Source organism: Uloborus diversus, chromosome 2 (assembly GCF_026930045.1).
Source record: "Uloborus diversus isolate 005 chromosome 2, Udiv.v.3.1, whole genome shotgun sequence".
Classification (NCBI taxonomy): Eukaryota; Metazoa; Arthropoda; class Arachnida; order Araneae; family Uloboridae; genus Uloborus; species Uloborus diversus.
Window position 1 is genome coordinate 165,337,784 of NC_072732.1, and position 21,624 is coordinate 165,359,407.

Here is a 21,624-nt window from a genome sequence, read left to right on the forward strand (position 1 = left end):
GATATTTTAAAACAGAAAAATCTGCACAATATTTATTTAAGAAAGAGAATTTCTAAACCCGAACAATTTCGACGGGTCCCTAGTTCTAAATGAAAACTCCTTACATTTTAACAGTGGCTTTATTTCTTAGCTGCTCAGACCTTGAAAAAGATAACCCTCGTGGATCCATCCTTTTTATGTACCTATTCAAATATTATAAGAAATTACAGCTGCTTTACAAATGGTATCATAATGAATGCCGGAAGATTCTACCTCCAAGCTAACAGGTTTCATCGGAAATGAATTGCTAAATTCGAAATTTAAGAGAAAATCAATGCGATCCATGCATTCCCAACAGACCTCTGCGGAATTGTACACATGTTTTTGTATGCATCTTTACCGAGGCTATGTATCGTCAATATATAGACTGCCTTACAGTGTTATAGCATGCCAGCGTTTCTTATATGGTGGCATCATAGCTATACACATGAACAAATTACCTTACATTATATTGTGCAAATGTTGAATTTTTCTACTAAGCTGCTTTCAGAAGGGTTATACCGTGAAACATATTATTAAAATTTTTAATAGATTGTTTCAAAAGGTCTTTTTTTATAATCTGTGGGGTTTTTTTGGGGGGAGGGATCTCTTTCTTGGAGGGTGTTCCTTAGCAGGGAAACCATGAAGAGGTTCGTCATCGTTTTTGACAGAAGATGGGCACAGTGCTCCCGACTGCCAAAGTGGGCTCGGCTCCTTGTCAGTTTTGTTGGCAGGCCTCCCTCTTTAAAAAAACATATGAAATTTAAAGGATTCCTATTCCAAGCCTCCCCCCCCCACTTACAGGCCATTCTCCAAACTTCCAAATAGTATCACATGGCCTCTCGTTAGTCCTGGATGAGCACTCCTGTATTGTACGAAAAACCAGGGCTGCGGAGTCGGAAGAAAAATGGCCGACTCCGACTCCAGGATTTTGAAACGTCTGACTCCTACTCCGGATTTTTTTTTTTTTTATTCATTTTTTCAAATCGTCCCTCTCCCTTTATGGGAAGGGGAAAAATCCCTAAACTGATTGAAGTAAAAATTCCTTTTTATGGAATTTTAGCGTTGTATTTTATTGCAAACCAAAGACGCATATAACGTTAGAAATTCAATTTGAAAATCAAACTATCCAATAGTTGCGATTTCTAAAGTGAGTTACTTAAAAATCCCGTTTTTAAAAAAACTGAAAAGGATTAATTTGCTCCAATTTAAAGTTTAAGAAATAGATAATCCCGTGCTTTCAATTTTCCAAAGCACAGTGAGAGAAAGATTTTTGGGAGAAAAAAAAATTGTTTGCTCAGTCAAAAAACCTTTTCTTGAGAGGGTGCGTTCCTCCCCCCCCCCCCGCCCCCCGCCCAGGTGACACCCATGCAAAGACGCCTCAACGTAATTTAATTTCAGAGTTTATAAAAATTGAAATACTTTAATCCTGAAAAATTTCCGCAATAATAAATCTTAAATTTCATCTTAAATGTGTCAACAAAAATATTGTACTATGTATATTGCGGAGAGAGGTCAGGTACATGTATGTCTGAAGCAAATTTTACACAAAATGCGGCGGTATACAGCTTTGTACGAATAGCTTTTACAAAACTTACATTTCTGGGCTCAATTTTTAATTTTAATTTTATTGACATCTTCAGAATTAACTTTAATATGAAGATTTTAGGATTAACTACAATTGTTGAGTGCTGTAACCAATAAATCATGCACTAATTTTATTTTGTTCTTTTCAGTGATAACCAAGCTTTTTTAGATAAAGTCTTTATATTAAAAAAAAAAAACAATTATATTTAATCGGATCTTTTGGATTTTCGCTTTCGTGCCACTTCTTTGAATTTACCAAGCACACTAAGAAGTTTCCCGACTTGCTCAAGCGGTACATACATTCCTTTTACTATCTTATAACTGAGAACGAGGTTAAAAAAAAAAAGATTATTTTTATTTAAAAGTGATTACTTAGAAAATGTTAGGCAACAAAACTGTTTGCTGACAGTTGCTATCAGTTAAATATAGTTAGAAAATAAGCAAACTATTAGACGACGTTGGTAGCTGTTACAGAAAGTTCGATAAGCTCGATAAACAATAAAGCCAGCTGGTTGCCACAATGAGTTTTTTTCTTATTAGTAGGCCTTTATACATGTAATCAAATTAATTAGTAGTCAGTTTTTTAAAAATGCAGAGAGAGTCAGTAAAAATTCAAGAAAAAAAGAAACCCGGAGTCGGCATGTTTTTGAACGACTCCAACTGCTTTACATCAAAATCATTTCGACTCCGACTCCACAACCCTGCAAAAAACATGAAGTATTTCTTTACATCGATATATTTTTAAATCTGCTTTTTCTGTTCCTCAAATATTGTAGTGATTTTGCTTTTCTAATCATTTCGAATTCATAAATTGTGTATACATCTCTGTTAAACATTTGTAATTAATTACTATCAATGACTCATTTGTATAAGAATCAAAAACAATTTAGTGATCAAACGCAATGAATTGAACTGACTGCTGAATGGTGACATGTAGCAGTTTTAAATTAAACACTATTTCTCCTTTTCGGGATGTCCCCGGAGCTTTACTCCGCGAATCGATAGCAGCGCCATCATGTGGCAGCGGCATAAGATCGAAGAATCCGGCTTGGCTAGGAATATGTTTGGAAGGGGGAAATTGGTACGGATAATGGACGGAAATTAAAATCTTTCCCAGAAACGAAGGAGGTGGAAAAAACAGGAGAGAAAAAAAGCAGTAAAATGTTGCAATCAAAACTCTTTGGAACAACAAAACAAGAATAATGCTGTCTTTCATTCTTTGAAGACGATAAGAGATATGAGTGAGACTGGCGAAAGCAACGAAAAAGGAAAGAACGGAATTGCATCGGCTTCTTCGTTTCTCTTGTGTTTGTTCTTTGGTGCGATATCTTGATGATTATTGTTATTATCTTTCTATGTTTTTTCCCTTTATGTGTTTCTTGGGAAGTCTTAGCATCAAGTATAGGAAACCTTTCTGTTCGTGATTCTTTAAAAATGTTTTCTGTTTGCTTAGAATACGGTTTGATAAATTTTTATGCTCAAGGTCCTTTTAAATCTTATCTAAATTTAAACCTCCGAGTATTTATCATGCAAAACAAAGATACAAAAACATGATTTTTTTTTTCCTGACGACTTAAATTTGTGATAAAGTTTGACTGCGGAGAGATGGCGAATGATTTTGAAGCGGAGACGTCATTTGTAACAGGTAGAGTCAGCCAGACAGCGCCGAGTAGTAAGAGGCTAAGAGGCGTATTCTCGTTAGTCCTATATATTACAAAATAGTAACAAACAACCTATTACGCATTATGTTTTCACTTCAAGGTCATCCGCTATTTCTTCGTGATCAAGCTTTAGTAGTAATTGACCACATGACGCTATATTTCTTCAAGCAAAGTTTATTGCAAAAAACTATATCCTGACTATTCTAGTGACAAAAATGACTTGCCATTGCAGCTTCTCACAGTTAACCTTGTGGGGATTTATGTGATTGCACAGTTATGGTTTTTGTGATTGCATGGAGGTTCTACCATTGAATAATTGCTCGGATACTTAGAGACTCCCAAAAATTATTTTGAAAAAGCTTTTTTTCATTTATTCTGTAAATAACTGAGATATTCACCATCATTCATAAATGAAATTATGTTTTACATTACAGACTGTAGTTAAAAATCATAGAAGCTCAAGCAATCTAGTTGCTGTTGTTGCCGTGTCGGTAGTAAATTACAATGGAAGGATTTGCGCCATTGCCTCGAGAGTTTGGGCTTATTTATTAAGTGATAAGACTACAGAAGAAAATTGTACAGCACAAAGGGAGGAAATAACACCCGGGGCATCGGTGGGAATCGAACTCAGCACCACCGGCATATGAAGCGAAGCTGCTACCACAAACTTATTTTGGTACCGTGAAGTTCAAAAAAAATGAAACCAAATAACGTAGTAACTTGGTGGTTGTAAGGTACTGAATTGAATGTAATTTACATACTGCAAAAAAAAATATTTGGGAATTTAGCAACAGCATTTGATTGTAAACATTCGCAAACTACATGGTCTACATGTTCGATAAAAAGGGTTCAAGGCGAATAGTTTTTAATTAAGTTTAGGAAGAGAGTGAGTATGAGATGGAACAGTTGCCTGAGTTTGGAGTTTTTGTGCTGCTGCGTGCTGGTATATTGTTGGTGTGTGAAGCATAAGGTTTAGGTTAAATAGAGACTCTTAAAGCATTTACATTATTTTCCGTGTATTTTTTTTCTTTAGTATGTATGGTAATTAAACGTTTATTCCGTTTAAACAATCTCTGTTGTTTATTAGGAGTATAGAAAGACACTCATTCGCGAAGAAAGTTCTTTAAAGAAGAAATTTAAAAGAAAGGAAACTTTACACGATATCTAGCAGAATTTTTAGCCAAAAATAAGATGCCAAATCCAATATTTTCTTGACAAAGATGGAGATGCTTGCCAAGATTTCTATAGAACACCTTTTAAACCACTAGCGACATCTCCCTCTTAGATCTCTGTAAAACTATATTTCCTGCATTAGCTCGCTACAAACTCGAAAGAGAAGATAGTTGAAGAATTTTTCTTTCCACTTAAAGGAGCGTTAATATTGTACTTTAGTTCCCTTTTCACCTTTCATCTAGTTATAATTGTAGCAGTTTCAGGTTTTATACGATACCAAAAACGTTAAATTTCCTTAAGTTTCAGACCGAAATTTTATGTATGTCTGCAATCAACATTTCCAGTTGATTGCAATCTTATGTTCTGGAGTTAGAGAATCCCATCTTCAATGCAAAACAATTGAGCTTTTGGGTGAATCTCAATTGCGAATTGAATATCCGAGAACAGATTTCATTTCAAAAGATGTATTCTTTTGCATTGAAAAAAAAAAGATTTATTTTAAGTACCGAAACAATTCAAAGCCGTAAGTTAAAAACTTTTAGCTCAAAACGTTCTCTTTACGTTCTGGATACGTCATGGGACATTTTATTGAGATGTTTAGCTATTTAAAATTGCTGATGAATTGCATATTTTGGTAATTTAGTTTTTTTTTCTCCTAAGAACTCATATTGATTACAGAAGGACTTCACCATTAATGAAAGAAAAAAAACGGATAAGTTTTCTTATTGTTTTATACAATTTTTTAAAGATTATTTTTATTTGGGTATTGGGAAAATCGTTCCGTCGCAAAAATGTATCGAGTTGAGAAATATATTACTTAATCTCAAAAACTAAATTCATTCCAAAACCCTGCTATCTTAAAAAATTACAAATTTTGAAAACTTGCTTCTTTCGAAAGTTACTAAAGAGGATTATTTTTAATCTCCACGAAGCTTAAAATATGAAATTTCCTTCCCAGGTTTGGGCATATGAGACCTGATTTTGGGAAATGAATAAAAATAGCGGAACAACTTTGCAAAACAGCACACCAGACAAAAAAACTACTGCATATATAACATCGTAACATTTGCAACCTTGGACAACTAAAATGAGCTATTCCCAGATTTTTTTTCTTTACTAATAATAAAGCTTTAAGTCTGGATTTCTGTCTCTTTGGATCTCTGTTATACTATCTCTGGATACTGATATTAGTTAAAAGCCTAAGTTTTCCTTAACCCTTCTTATTACTAATACCAACTTGGTATTAGTAATCTTCGTAATCGTAAATCGTAATTAGTTCGTCTTAGTACTATAGACCAACGTTTTGTTTTATGAAAATGATTTTATTATTGATGTGTATACATTGATATAGATATCCCAAAAGGACACTTTTGTCCCAAAATAAACCACTTGAAGAAAATATCGCCTCATTTAAGAACAATATAAAAAGTTCATTGGACTATTGCCATTGAAGTAGCTGTACGCCTGCACGAGTTCTAAAAGCAAAAGTCGAAGTTTGCTTTGTTTTAAGGCCGTAAAAGTGATAACAATGCGAACTTGTGACAATAACACTTATCTACATTGTAAAACGATTACCGCGTTAATTACATTTTTCCTGAAGTTTTGTTTATTTTCCTAGCAACATCTGAGCTTACCCCGGAATGATAAATTCATGAAGACGATAATTTTTCAAACTGGGAATAAAAATAATATCGTTGCAGGGAGCTACTCCTGGTGGATTCTTTTTCCCCTTTTTATTCGCGTAAATCGAAATTCGATTCCTCTGTTCGAATTCTCGAAATGCTCCTCCCGCCTTTTCACTTCCAGCCTCTGCCCTCCCTCCGCTGCTTTTGAACCTCTTATAAAGACAAGAAAAAAAAAGAAGAAAATCACACTAAAGTACAAAGGTTTTCTCTGCTATCACGTTTCTGAAGTCCACTTTCTGCATTTCTCGCCAAATGCTACTCAACAATAAGAAGCAGGATCCGTACAAGCGCGCCAATCTCGCCCCTTATCTGAGGAGCATGCAAAAGAAAATAGCGTTATTAATGAAAAGAGAAATATACGTATAAATCTATTGAAAACGTGCGTTAAGATGCAATTTTACCGCGCATTGTAATGTATGAAAAATCGGAAAATGGCTTCATTTTCTCGAAGTGCTTTTTCTGCAGAATAACAATATTTTTGATAACAGAACACAAAGTATCTATAATGTGTATATTTCTATTTGATGTGTTGAAAAAAAAACGTTATTAAACGTTATTTATTTTTAAAAACAAAATGCTTCCAGAAATATGTTTCTCTTTTTTTATTTTTCGCTAGTGGTACCCGCACGGCTTTGCCCGTATTAGAAAATTAAAAGGTCATTTGGTCGCATGTATATTTACAAATAATGGATGATAATTTTCTCGCCAATATGCTTTGTTAATTTTCTCGTTCTTGTTATGTTAATTTACTCGTCCATTTTATGGGAATTCGCTCGATGCAGAGGAATTAAAGCCACCAATAGTGGTAAAAATAAAATCATAGAAAAAGAACAAATCGAACTTTCGAAAAATCGCTTCGAGGTGCTCAACCCTATGCTACAAATCAATTTTTTGCTAAATTTCATGAAAATTTTCAGAACGTTCAAGGCGCTATGCGCGTAGCAGAGATCCAGACATTTTGAAACAGACTTTCAGTTTTTATTATTAAACAAGTTTCATACGTACTTCTATATTAAAATAATAAATGAAGAAAGCTAAGGGGGGATTTTTTCATAATTTCCCAAAAAAGTAGTGTTCGATTTTCAGTTACTGAAATTAGTGAAATGAAATTCAGAAGCTAACTAATCATATTTCATACGCTTTTTCACTAATCCAACTAATTTCTAATGTTTCTTAAATTTATTTTTGTACAACTTTTATTGCATTTGTCATCTATATATTAGAATATCATACCAATATTACTCGAATAACAAAATAGCAATAAATTTGGTGCGGCCATGCGGTATGTCAGTCCTCCCCCCCCCCCCCACCAAAGGCTTCTAAAATACCACGATGACCCCCCAAGTACGGGAGCTCTCAAAAAGAAAAAAAAAGCCCCTAAAAACACCACGCGAAAAAAACTCAATGTTCTAGTTTGCTCATCAATATTTTGATTGCTATGGATATGCAAAAAAAAAAAAAAAACACCTGTATAATAAGCATAAGAAACTTTAAAATCACTTACCTCTTGTTACAGTTAAAAACTGAGGAAAATACACCGCGTGTGAATGTTTGTTATTAGAAATTTAAGAGCACATTAATTTTTGATTCATTTTAGCTAAAAGAAAATTATTTTTTTCTGTAAAGCGATGCATTAAAGGATTTATTTATAAAGATATAAATCTTAGCTTTACGATGCATTTAAAAGTAAAATTTTAGATGGTACTGACGCAAATATTTAATTCTGCAATCTTTTCTCGAATTTCAAGCTTATCAGATTTCGTTTATCAAGGAACTAGTCCTTTTAAATTGAGAAATTGAATCATGATCTATGAATGATACGCATGAGAATTTTGGTTTGGTTAGGAAATCCATTAATGGAACTCATGAGAATTTCAATTTCTTTAAGAATTGACAGTGAGAGTTCTACCTAAAACTTCGATATTGTCTAACATGAAACAAATAACTGTGTTCTGTCCTTACGTTCAAATTCCTCATTTCACTCCTTTTTTTTTTCTTTTTTTGTACCGTATGCCATTGGCATTCTTAAAATTTTCTCTACTCTCATTTTTTCTCTATATCTCTCTTACTCTGGTTTAAAATTCCTTTTTGTTTTTTCCACTGCCATCACGACCTTGTTTGCACGGACTCGTGCATCCTTTCGAATTGTGAATCTTCCTCTTTTCCTCGCGCTTATGTACATGCATATCGAATTTTTATATAAATCCATCGGCATATCTTCTGCAAAACCGGTTGCCAAAGAAAGAAGGAACTTGAGAAAGCATTTCCCATCGTTCATCAGTGATGAATTGTGATTCGGAAATGTCCTTTTTCTCATCCCTTATCCCCCCCCCCCCAAACTTCGAGAGGAATATTATTTGTTCTCCTTGGTCTTATGTTACATTTTGCCTCTCTACATTGATATCTACTAAATAAGCAAAGAAGTAACCTAAGTTGCTCAGCCAATAAGTAGTATTACAGGCATGTCCATCATGGGCTATTTTACTTTCTTGTTTATATTTTACTTATCTTCAGGTTGTTTTTTACTTATTTTCTAGTTATTATTTGTTATAATATACCTCTTGAGAGTATCTACATAAGGGATCGATTGCGAACATTATTTTATTTGGAATGTAATGCTGTTCTTGCTAAGAGCAAGTTTTTATGTATCGTAAAATAATAAGTCTAGGCTGTCTTTTGAGTTGACATGAACGTAGATGATTTCGATTTATTAATTTCCAAACATCTCTCTCGAAATAATATTTTGAAATGTAGTGAGTATAAATATGTTTAATAAGATGCTTCATCAAAGATAGCTTATGTCACAGGCACGTCACTGAATCACTGATCATGGTCACACAGTGACCGAATTGTGTCATATCAAAGGATAAACGATATGACCACACAGTGATATTCCTGCAAAAATTAATTCGTGACCGGTCACTTTGTGAAATTATGAATATATAGTTTCACAAAGACTTCTTTTTGCCGCCGCCACGGATAGACATTCGTAATTTGCTACAAGCTGTAAAGTGAAGTTTCGTAATAGACAAGCGACAGAAATCCTTACGGGTTGTCTATAAATGACGACACACTTTTTCTCATTATATTTGACCCCCTTTTCTGTTTGTCACACTTCACCCTACCCCGTCTCTTCCCTTTGTCACATATGCTATTTTTGATAAAAAATATTTTTATAAAATATTGTGTGATGACACACTTCTTGTTGCCACTAGGGTTTCCAATCCCGCGCCGATTTCAATCCCGCGGGATTTCGGGATTGTACGGAGCTAGTCCTGCGAGATTGACTTTATTCTTCCAAAAATAGGAAAAGTTGTGCTTTTTGTGGAGGACTGCTTTTGTTACTTGAATTAGAGGTTTTTTTTAATTCTGTACACCAATTTAAGAGCACTGAAAGTCAAATTCCATTTAGTAATTATTCTTTGGGGCAAAAGTGTGCCCTAAAAAAGTCGAATAGTTAGTACAGGATGAGAAAGTATTTTTGCTCAAAAAATAATGCACTTGACGAAAAAAACGTGTTGTGGCTCCACTGTGGCTCCTTTTTTGCAAAAGATCCCCATTATCTTCTTCATCTTCTGAAATAGATTTTTCTACTCTTATGCTTGGTTTTTTTTCCCCAAGAACTGCAAATTTTGGATTAAAACGATGGTTGTGTATGTTTTGCTGTATCCAGTTTAACTTGCATTAAGAATACCCTTGTTGTTTCATAAACATTGGTCATTGAATCAGTGCAATTGGTTTAATACTGCAAGGGGTAAGTGCTACTTGGTTTCACCGAAAGCCCTCAATCCGAAGGATTCAGCGCTTTAGTTTCACCAAACCTCTCACTTGAAAGAGACATTCAAATTCATAAGCAGCTTAACTTATTGCACTATCACGCGAGTCATCCTATGTTTCATCCAAGTTTCTGTCTCCTCTTTTAGAGTCATGCCGAATATATAAATAATGGCAGGTTTCACATTGCTTTCTTCTTAGTAGAAAAATAGTGTGCACTTTAAGTTAAATGTTTCGAGTGCATTCCTTAAGCTTACAGAAGTTCTCCAATATTGCACTGAGGCTACCCCAGCGGGTTTTGCAGTCTGTAATATACTCTCCCTATTTTTTCTAAAGCGTAATTTTCTGGATTTTAAATTTTAGTGATGGTTTTTAAAAATGTTTTTAAATTATACACATTTTCTCAATTGCTGAACGTATGAAAACTAAATCCTCGAATAAGAATATAAATTAAATCTCAGAAAGATAAACTCAACTTTTATTGTGTGCTTAAATGGTAAATCCACAGTTCATCATGTGGGACACATACATTTTTCTTACTCTTCTTGCAGATATAAGAGGAACGTTCTTCAAACTTCAGATGATGCTTGTGAAAATAGTCATTTTATGAGTGGCAAAATTTGAAAAAGTTTACATGGAAAAAATTGTGGTACTGAAAATCCCGCGGGATTTGACTCTCAACCCCGCGGGATTAATCCCGCTAAATATCATACGGGATCCCGCGGGAATCGGGATCGGGATTTCGGGATTAGAAACCCTAGTTGCCACTCCCTCCCCCTTCTCTCAAACTCACAATTTCTAATCCCCTCCCCTCTCTAAGTGTAACATGATTTGTGGACGATCCCTTAAATGAACGTCAAGTAATGTTTTACATACGACTTTCATATTTTAGGCACTTGTGCTACTGAAAATATTTTTAAATCATAATTTGTTTGCTTGCACAGAACCTTAGAATGTACCACAAACTTCGATAAGAAAAATGATTTTGAAGCAAAAACTGCACAGTATGATTAAAAATTCCAATTTTTCTAGTTTTGTGTAACTAGTCCAAATGGCGACTTAAAAACCAATCTTATTAGCGATACAAAGACGGGCCGAGCGGTAAAATATTCTTGCTTTGCGAGCTGTTTGTGAGACAGGCAATGTGGGTTCAATCCCACTCAGGTGTCCTGCGTGTTATTTCCTCTCTTAGTGCTACAAAAATGTCTCGTTTGTTTATTAAAATAAATTTCCAGTCATAAAATTAATTGGCGCATATTTGTTGTGAGAAAGCATGAACTTCATAAAAATTTAAATGATTAAAAGCAAAAGCTACAATAAAGAGAAAAAACAAAGGTTTCCTGAACGAAATTGCGGTTTTTTTATACTTTAATAACGTAATTTCAAATATTATAACCTACTAATCTATTTTTATGCTTTTAATTTAGAACGCACAGACATTATTACTTGATCATTAAATATATTTGTACAATTTAAACCATCGAATAGTTAACTTGAAATATAAGTCAACTTACACTTAAAAATGAATAATCGATCAAGAAAGTCGGATGAACCCTAAATTTTTGCTTATGTGTTACCTTTTAAACAATGTCTCTGAACGAATACAAAAAATTCTCGTATAACCTTACACCGTTATGCTATAGTGACATTACCATGGTGTAATCTTCCACAAGTGACGTTTAAGTTTACACCAGTTACATCAGTTAAGTTACTCTAGAGCAGTGGAAGCAGCTATGATGCCACCGATTTTCTGAAGTAAGTCTACGCAAAAAGATTATCAGTGTTTCACAAATGAGGCAGTGAGAAACAAAGGGATATTAGTGCCCAAAGTAAAAAATTGGAGATATTCATTAAAACTGATAGGAGAACGTATCCTCCGTTTTAGGAAAAGAGATGGTACTAGTAGCTCTCGTGAGTGCAGCTATGCAGCATGATTTTGAAAAAAAATTCAATGAAAGTTTACCCAGTATCCGAAATTTAAATACGTTTTACTTAAAACCTTAAAAAGTACACTTATATTCCTTTACTTCTCACTGCCTCAAATTTAAATCTCGTCGTTCAGTTAAATACAGAAACAATTCTGCCTTTTCATATTTTTTTTATTTCATAACAGTTAGCTTTAAATGTTTAGGTTCCAATCTGAGATTTTTTACATTGGTTATTAAAGTGCCTAACTGCTACAGTTTTTCCTCTTCGTATTATATGTTTTTACTTTGTTGATCTTTCTAAAAGTTTCATAGGTATTACTCTTCATCCACATCAGGATTTTCAGGTTCTGGTTCATCTCCAACTTCGCATTTGGAACCCACGACAATTTCTCCGAACTGTAAGATAAAGATAAGAAATTTAATTAGTATTACTACTTTCTTTAGGTTTATAACAGTAATATAATGTAGCAATTGCATATTATTTGTTATTACTAGTTGTGTAAGTAATTGCTCATTATTTCTACTCTAGAAAATCGCCCATCAAGGTATAACGGGTGAAAAATGCATCTACATTTTAACGAAGCGATTGCCTGTTTGGTGATTCTTTTTAAAATTTGAAATTTTAACCCTATGACAGTCTTACCAGTAAAAGTTAAGATACCGGATCCAGTTCAGCCTCTTCAAAATAAAGCTTTTCCCTGTATGTCAAACATTACGAAAGAATGTTATCAAATTATCATGCCGTGGAGCGAGTTTCATTGTTGATAACGTCAGGGGCGTTATTCGATCATTCGTTATTATATATATGAGGATTAAAAACTGATTTTTAAGGAGATTTACCTGCTTTGCTAAGCAAGTACAGTAGTACAGTGTTTTTGAGCATGAACGACATTTAACTTTTTTGTGTAGGGGGAGTGGGGTTAAAAGTTCCGTTTTTCAACCAATCTCAAAATAATTAATTTTATTTTGCCGAAAGTCGAAAAGGAACAACTTGTCCCTTCTTGGGGAATTAATTGCATTTTTAACGCCGAGAAGGAAGCTTCGCCTCCTGCTCGTCTCGCTCTCCAACTCCCGTTCGCCTTAATGAAGATATTGATCAATTTGCTTTAAAAAAAAAAAGCTATTTTTGAGAATCCTCTCTTTTTGAGGTGAAAATGATTCAATCCTACATATTAATATGTCGAGGAATATAATTTCGAGGAATAGTTATTATTCCTCGATATGATATACGTTAATAGACATCTCTGAAGGCGAGAATGTATCCCGAGGATATCGGTAAAAAGTAAACTTTTAAATATGAAGCACAACTCTAAGTGTTTACTTACAATTGGAATTTCTTTCATCTCATCTACGCATTTCAAACCGGAATGACAAGGACAGAATCCAATGTATTTTCCACCAAGAATTTGAATGCTTTCTTCTGGATGACTGCAATCTCCTCCTGAGAATTCAAAGCAAGAAAAGTTATAATATTTTTCATTTATTCATTTCTACGATTCTTAGTAAAATGTTTAATAGATAGTTGGAACAAACACTGTATACAAGATATATAATATAAACAAGTGAAATTCTTTTGAGTTATCAGTATTCAAAACTTAGGACTTAGTTCTTACCGATAAGCCAGTGGCGTCACTACGGGAGGGGGGGTGTCGGGTGTCACCCGTCTGGGGGAGATAACCCTAGTGGAATTGCAAGTTTTTGAAAAATATGAAGCTAAATTGAAATTTTAAGACCACAAATTAAAAAATTTACCGTAGGGTAAACCCCCGGACTCCTACTTTTATTTATTTTTTGTACATTAGTCCACTTAAAATTTCGTAAAAACATAAATGTAGTTGTTTCTGAAAATAGCATGAATTTCATGTTTACATATTTTTTCTTTCTTTTGCGTCTGTAGGGGTGGGGAGGGGTGACATCAAAAATGACCGCCCCGGGTGTCACCATGCTAGAACGCCACTGAGCAAAACTAACTTATACTTTCTAAATTAAACCTGCTGACAAAGTTAGTGTAACATTGGAACAGTACTTGGTATCAAAATGATTCATACCTAGAAAAAACATAAGAACTTTTTTTTGAGGGGGGGGGGGGTTACTTTTTAGATTTTTAAATATTCTGCAACCTATTTTGATTTATTTTTTTAATAATTTTCACAAAAATATATATCAAATTTATCTAGTTCATTCCGGGACGTCCCCAACATGACGTAAAATGTCATTTTTTAATTTTAAATATTCTATTTTACTCTATTTAGTGAAAATATTTAAGTGATAATAAGCTCCCATCATGTCCTGATTTTCATTTTTTAGTCCGAACCCGTGTATGAAATTCCTTTTAAACTAGGTTGGAATTTTATTATTGAAGCACGTTAATGCAAAATATTTAAATAGCGAAATTTAAACTTTGAAGATAACTAGTGCAAATAGTAGAAGAAACTTTCATTTGCTTTGAGGTCCGAGATGGGACTAGTAGCCCTGGTAGGGGCTACAATACAGCACGATTTAGAAAAATATTTAAATAAACGGCTACTAGTGGCGCATACAAGGGAGGGGTCCACGGGTTCTGGTCCCCTGCCATAGGTCCTGCTTTTTTCTCTGAATGATTACGATTCTATGTATTTTGTACGTAGAATAATTTCAAACAAAGGAAACAATAATTTCAGTTCTAGTAAGTGAACAAATAAAATAATCATGTCAAAAGATTTTTTTAAATATTGTGAACTTTTCCTATAACGAATTGCCTATAAGAAGCAGAATGGTGATAATAAATGAAACCATGATGTAATAAATCCATGTTTTAATTTTGTTATTACAGATTAAAATGAGATTCAATGAACTTGAATCCATTTTTTTAATTACGAGAAAAGTAAAAACGTAAACTATTTTGTTCTCTGGTTATTTATTTAAGTAAAGATATTTCATTAGATAATGCTGATTCTTCATTCGATAATTTATTTTTTACTGTTTTTTGTTCTCGGGAATGGATAAAATAAAGCCAACATGTTTCTTTGACGGCGTATTGGTGTATGATATGAGAATGAGGCTTTCGAACTTGGACCCTCCCCTTGCAAAATTCCTGTGTGCGCCACTGGCTACCTAAGATACTTTTATTAAAATACTTGCCATGCATTTCGCTTAAACAGCCTCAATTACGATTCAAAGCATAATCACATGAAAGACTGAAAATTGCCGTATACGTAGAAAGACTGAAGAGGCCAGAGCAGCCCCATCTGAATTTTCGAGTAAATTCTTAGTAAATGTCTTCTTGAACTAGTCCCTATGCCCCCCACATCTCCTCTAATGACTATAAAAGTACTTAATTTAAATTAATTTATGTGATATTGTATCTACACGGTAAAACGTAGGGTGTTAGTTTCTCTTTCGAAGAGCGATCCCCTGCAGTTTGGCTGGTGGGCAGCAGACAGTATTTCACATTTGAAATTTCATCCAATGGGGTCGTTTCCAAAATTTAAAGGTATTTTTTTTCTGAAAGAGCATGCTTAAAAATATAGGACCTGACCATTTTTTAAATAATTTGTTCAAGTTCAATATTTTAAAAAAACTACTTAAATCGCTGCGCTTTCATTGTTTACGTTTCTGTCGTGTGACATCACAAATGATGAAATGCCATTCAGTGTTGCCATTCACGGAGAAAAATATTTAATTCGCATCTTCACTCACGTGTATTGGCAACGATATGGTTGATAGCAAGCGTAGAGCGCAATATTTAATTCGCTTCTTGATTATCATTACGTGGAAATGCGGTAGAAAGATGCGCCAAATTGCATTATTTGTGACGTCATAAAGACAACGCCTTGTTTTCAAAATGGACATTTTAAAAAATTAATTAAAAAATAACTGTTGGAAAAATGAAAGTATTTTCTGGGTTCATTTTATTTATTTTTTACTCTTTCTTTAAATTTCAGTGACTAAAAGTAGTACTTTTGACTGAAGGAAACAACACCATTGCAAAAATATGAAAATAAAGGTGAAACTAGAGAACAAACTACGCGATGGGTCGCTCAGCACCCTTCCGTCTTTCCAGTGTTAAAAGGGGTAGGACGACAATATTTTGGTTTCAAGCATAACTTAGAACTTAGTGTTGAATTCAGAGGTGCTTGAACCTTTATAATCTTTTATAGTGTAATTGTAACACGATTTTAAGTGCCGGAAAAATAAACTTACCTTCTACCGAAAGCGCTCTGCATTCTCCCCTTCTGAATCCGAGGATGCTGTGGACAACGCAGCATTCACCTTCGCCGCATTCATCCGCATTTTTGCACCTCACGGCTTCTTGGGCTGATGTCACCTGATAAATAATGAATGTGTCAATTATGTCTATTTAGTTTCGTATTTTAAAGCTCATAACTTTGGCGTTCTTTTGATAAATCATTAGGGAATTAAAAGTAAGTTCGTTTTGTTACAAACTAGATTTTGCCTTTTTTTTTTTTTTTTTTAAGTAGGCGAACACCCTAAACATTTTTTTCTTCAACATTCAATGCATGTTTCTAAAACTTTATACAATTATTGAGTATGACATAAATAATACATTTTGACTACTTATTTGTTGAAAAAAAAATCGATAGGCTTTTGTCAATAAAAAAAACCATATTATTAGCAAAACATTGCCAATACCATAGCACTTCCAACGCGTTCACTTTTTCATTATTTTTAAAACTTTTTGTGAGATACCAGAGAGTGATATTACCCTCCAATTTGGAAATAATTAACTAAAAACAGGTTTTATGGGTAAATGCTTGAAAATGTCTCCCGAAAAACGTGTTTTTTAACGTCCAAGTTTAATTGATCATTATTTCAGAACCACATATTGCATGCACATTAACATTTTGAGGTTTATATCACAGTAATGTGTTCAATTACCATGTTTGCAAAATTTCAAATCTTTAGTGTTAATACTTTTTTCGTTAGAGCTGTTGGCGTAAATAAAAACTCGAAAACGTGGTTATGAGAAAATCAAGAAAGAAAAAGTAAATTTCAGTTATTAGCAATGCAATTGAGTTTAGTAAATTTCTTCTAGGTTTTTCAATAATTCACCGATTTAAAAAACAATTGCAGATTTAGAAAGAATAACACTGGGGCTCTCTGAATTTGTCAAAATCTCAAAATCGATTTTTTTTTTTTTTTTTTGAAAATTAGGGTGTTCGCCTACCTTAAATCAATCATTTGTGCCATCTTTCTGGTTTGCAACTACTTTTGCCATGTCGTGTTCACATTCTAAATCCGGGATCGGAAAAAGCAATTAGTTTTGGAGCGAAATCTGGAAATGGGGTTTTGAATAGCAGTCGAAAGTTTATTTTGTGTTAGTCACATAGTGATAAAAATAAAGGAAAATCAGGTGGTGAAATGTCGGGTGAGTATGCTGACTGAGGCATTTAACTAAACATCATTAATTTTTTCCCAGAATTCGTCTTGAGCATTGTGGTCTTGCGTAATTATTTTTCCGGATTTTGACTTTTCTACTGATAATGCAGGAATATTTTCACCTGACATTGCAACATCCGATTTCTTATTGTTCCGTACGCTACAACATTTTTAAAGATCATTTCACTAACGTCCAAAATGCAGTCTCTATATTTTCATCTAAAACCATTAGGTGTTTATCGATCCGGAATTGGAAACTTTCTTACTAAATGGCAAAAGAATGTTGATAACGAAGGTAATAACAGTCTTATTTAAAATAAAAAGGTTAAAAAAGTGTATATTATTGAAAAATAATGACAACACTTTCCGGTATTTCTAATACATTGAACAGAAAATGCATACCTAGAAAAATGTCATTTACAAATCAGCCCAATAAAATCTATGCCACCAATTAAAACGTATAAGACTTGCTCCAAAATTGAAAAACATATTTATTTCTCTTTATAGAGCATGAAAAAGGAGGCATACAAACTCTAAGTAGAATTTGAATGTAATTTATATGCATGTATATTACATTATTAACAATATTAAAATAAAATTTATTCATTAAGAAATATTTCCATTATAAACAGAAAAGCTTCATGTTCAGTTTTTGTTTATTTTTGATAACCATTAAATATTTAGCAGAATCTCTAGTTTCTGTTTTTTTTTTAATTGACTCCCGAAGAATTTTCTAAAAATAACATATTTTAGAGGGTTTTTTTTATTTTATTTATTTATTTATTTATTTTTTTTTTTTTTACTTTCTTTAATTATTTTAGTTAGCTTCATTTTTATTTGTTCCGAAAAAATCTTTTTTTTTTCTTCAAATTCCAAGGCATTTCTTAACACCGCACAAAAATAAATCCGCAAAGTAAACTTTTTTTTTGATGTGCCGGTATTTAAAACTAACAAAAAAGATCGATTTCTGAACGTATTTAAAGAAACTTTTTTTTATACATCCTTTTAAGTTTTGTGGCTCTTTTTGGAAAAATACTCCCCCTCCACTGTTCGAAATTGCTCTTTGTGATTACAAGATGCTTCCTTGTCCAACGCAAACTCAAAAATTACACGCATTGAAAAAACTCGCACCCTAGGAAACTTCTTGTAACCTAGGAAACACTTGAGTGGAATTTGCTTTAACTTTCTAAGTTGGTTTCTTGCCTTTTGTTTTCACGATAACATTTTCTACTTATTTAAACAAATTTTTGTTCTTAATTTGCATAATTTATTAATTTACTGTAGCATTATTATTTACACACTCAAGAGAATGAAATAGGCTGCTTTTCACTATGGACATTTTTTGTGTATGGTAGTGTATTTATAGAAGTCTTACATTCAACTTAACCTTATGCTATTAAATTCTTAGATTTCATTTGACACAAGATTAAAGAAAAATAATGTCATGAATTCCATCTTTTAAATGAAAGACAAAATGCGCAGAACCTAAATATTTGATTATTTTCTAAGGGAGTGTAAAAAAAAAATTTAAAACGTAGTCTTTATTTGTTATTTTGTTTTTTATTTATTTATCACATCACTTGCACATCATGGACAAGACAACAACAACATTTATTTATAAGTTTTTTATTATTATTTTTAAAATTTGTCTCTTTTACTAAAAGAGAGGGTAAAAGGAAAAAAATTAAATATCAGTAATTAGTTTATTTGTACTTCCTAAAATATATTGTAATAGTTACTTCGTTGGTGAGAAAATGAAAATAAGATTTATACGAAAAAATTGCTAACACATTGTGAATAAAGGGGAAAACAGAAAAAAAAAGAAGACTAGATAACGAACTAAATTCTACGTGGAAGCAAATATATTTAAAATACTTCGTCTTTCCTAACGGCATGTTAAAAAATATATATATATGCTGCAATTGCACTTATTTCATCGCTTAAGCAACTTATTTTTTATTGAACATCAGAAATGTTTAACCTAACCGAATCCATTGCGGCATCTCCCGTAAGTGACACTAAACAACACTTACACAAAATGCCGCCGAGGTAAATAAAATGCTTCAATGCTGAAGTATTAGTAAATTTTCTTGTTCATAGAGGACAGTACTAAAAAAAAGGTATTTAATAGACATATTTTCAATCATAGGTTGCTTACAATTAAAAGAAGATAGGGGTTTCGAAAAACTACATGCAGTCTAATCGAGAAGTGTCCATGTTTTTAATTATTCTTATGGTAGAAAATTATTCAACATGCTGCTGAATTCCTTAAATATTGTAATTTTCCATTTGAAATGATCAGTTTTGCGCTCAAACCTTTCTTCTTCTGATTTAGAACATTGTTATTTTAGCGTCGCTTCTCCAGGAGACACTAATTTTTTTAAATAAATATTAAAATAATCATTTTCAACGTTTTTCATTTTATTTATTTATTTATTTTATTTTATTTTATTTATTTATTTATTTTTTGTACTTCTCTATGTGTTTGAAGCTAATTAATACATTTTTTTTTCTAATTCATCATTCGTTGTTTGTCTTGGGTCAGAGGTAGTTAAAATATCCAGATAGGTTTGAAGCGTTTTTTTTTTTTTTTTAATTTTTTTTAAATCCAATATGAAGCAAAATTAATGGTTTTTTTTACAAACTGAAGGACCTAAAAACATGTATTCTGCTTTAAAATAAAACCTCCTGTTTTTTGTTTTTTTTCCGAAATGGGTGTTTTTTTTTTTTTTTTTATGTGAATGACTGAAAGTTACAAGTCAGAAGAAACTATATATTTAAAAAAAAAATAACTAGTTACATACAGTTTACTTAGGTTATTTTACCTGCATGAATGTGACAAATATAACAGATGGCTGGTTAAGAAATATTTCAAGAATTTTAAGATTTACGACAAATTACGTTCATTTTTTTCAGAAATTTCTCTAAAACTACACTTCTTTTCCAGTAGAAAATCTATTATAAAATATTTTATCTTTTACGTAACCCTATTGCGCTCGAAAGTAATTACAATACATGCATGACAAATTTCATGCTTCAATATTGAAAAGAATTTTCAAAACCATGTTTTCTGAAGTAAGAATCGAGTAAAAAATGCATTCTTCAAAAATAGTAAAGAAATATTAGACTTAATACTTGTTTTACAGTAGACCCTCGTTTTACAGGGTTTATTTTACGTGACTCCAATTATACGCGGTTTAAGATTTGACACCTTTATTTTATTTTACGCGGATGAGTTTCGGTTTTACGCGGATGTGACAATATAAACAGATAAAATTTTCTCCTTTTTCAAAATCCAAACTCCTAAAGATTGCAGATTACACGTAATCAACTGCATTTAGGCGTGCTAATAATCGAGCTTGGGCCACTGGAAACATTTTATGCGATTGGTTCCAGAGCTCTTTTCAGAAGTAAAGTTATTAAACTCACACAGTTCAGAACTCACTGGAAGAAACGCTTTTAGTAGTGACATAGGAGGCCAAAACCAACGAGGAAACTGACGTCGGTGACGCACAACCAAAAACGTTCACATTGAAAATTCAGAGCCATTGCTATACAGTAGAAATGATCTTTATGATTTGTTGGTGAAAGAAGATTCTATCATGGAAATGACGGAAGTAATCATGAATGCGTTAATGCTCCGCAAAGAATTACAGAGAAAAATTCGTAATGACTTCCAAAAGACTATCATAGCCAGCTCCTTTGTATAAACATAACATGAAATTAATTTATGCTTTCTTTAAGCAGGGTTGTGCGTAAAAGTCGATATAAGTACTCATTAAACTTATTATACAATTAGTCATCACTAATAAGGAATATGTTATCTTCGGAACCAAACCACTATTTTAACACTATCATTAGGTCTCAATTTACGCGGTTTCGATTTACGTGGCATTTCCGTGGAACGTAACCACCGTGTAAAACGAGGGTGTACTGTACTACAGACATTTAAGATTCAAATATTTACAACTTGAGTTCTAATTCACGTAGATTAAAAATCCAAAAAATTTATAATCTAAGGAAATGAGACTGTTTAGTGAGCTAATTTTGAGAAAAAGTGTACTATGATGAAGAGTCGCCTTTACCTAATCTGATATCTTAATAGGATCTAAATCCAATTCCATTTCGTAGAATGAAACATAAAACTCACTTACCAGCACAACTGCGAAAACGGCGACGAGAACCAGAACACACTTCATGATGATTATTGAACAGATTGAACAAGACATACCAGATAAGGAATGCTTTTATAGCTGCATATCTATCCGATTTGGTGAGAATATGTGAAGCTGTTGAAATTTGATGGGAAAGGTGAACGCAATTTTTACCGGATGGCACGTGTCGTGAGGAGGAGCAACGAAAATTCACATTTTGATTATTTTCGGGGGAAAAAACTGTATGGATTGCAACCAGATAACA

General features: G+C 32.9%; 2 protein-coding genes across 2 annotated transcripts in view; one reads left to right on the forward strand and one right to left on the reverse strand.

The window, feature by feature from the left end:
- LOC129216644 (voltage-dependent calcium channel subunit alpha-2/delta-3-like) overlaps positions 1-21,624 on the forward strand; it is a 476,626-nt gene that overhangs the window by 258,852 nt on the left and 196,150 nt on the right. The window lies entirely within an intron of this gene.
- LOC129216126 (U1-hexatoxin-Iw1e-like) lies at positions 11,977-21,462 on the reverse strand. Its single transcript, XM_054850281.1, has 4 exons — positions 21,360-21,462; positions 16,009-16,132; positions 13,152-13,267; positions 11,977-12,222 (listed from the first exon to the last, which is right to left on the reverse strand). The coding sequence occupies exons 1-4, from the start codon at positions 21,432-21,434 to the stop codon at positions 12,142-12,144; spliced, it is 396 nt and encodes a 131-aa protein (XP_054706256.1). The 5' UTR covers positions 21,435-21,462; the 3' UTR covers positions 11,977-12,141.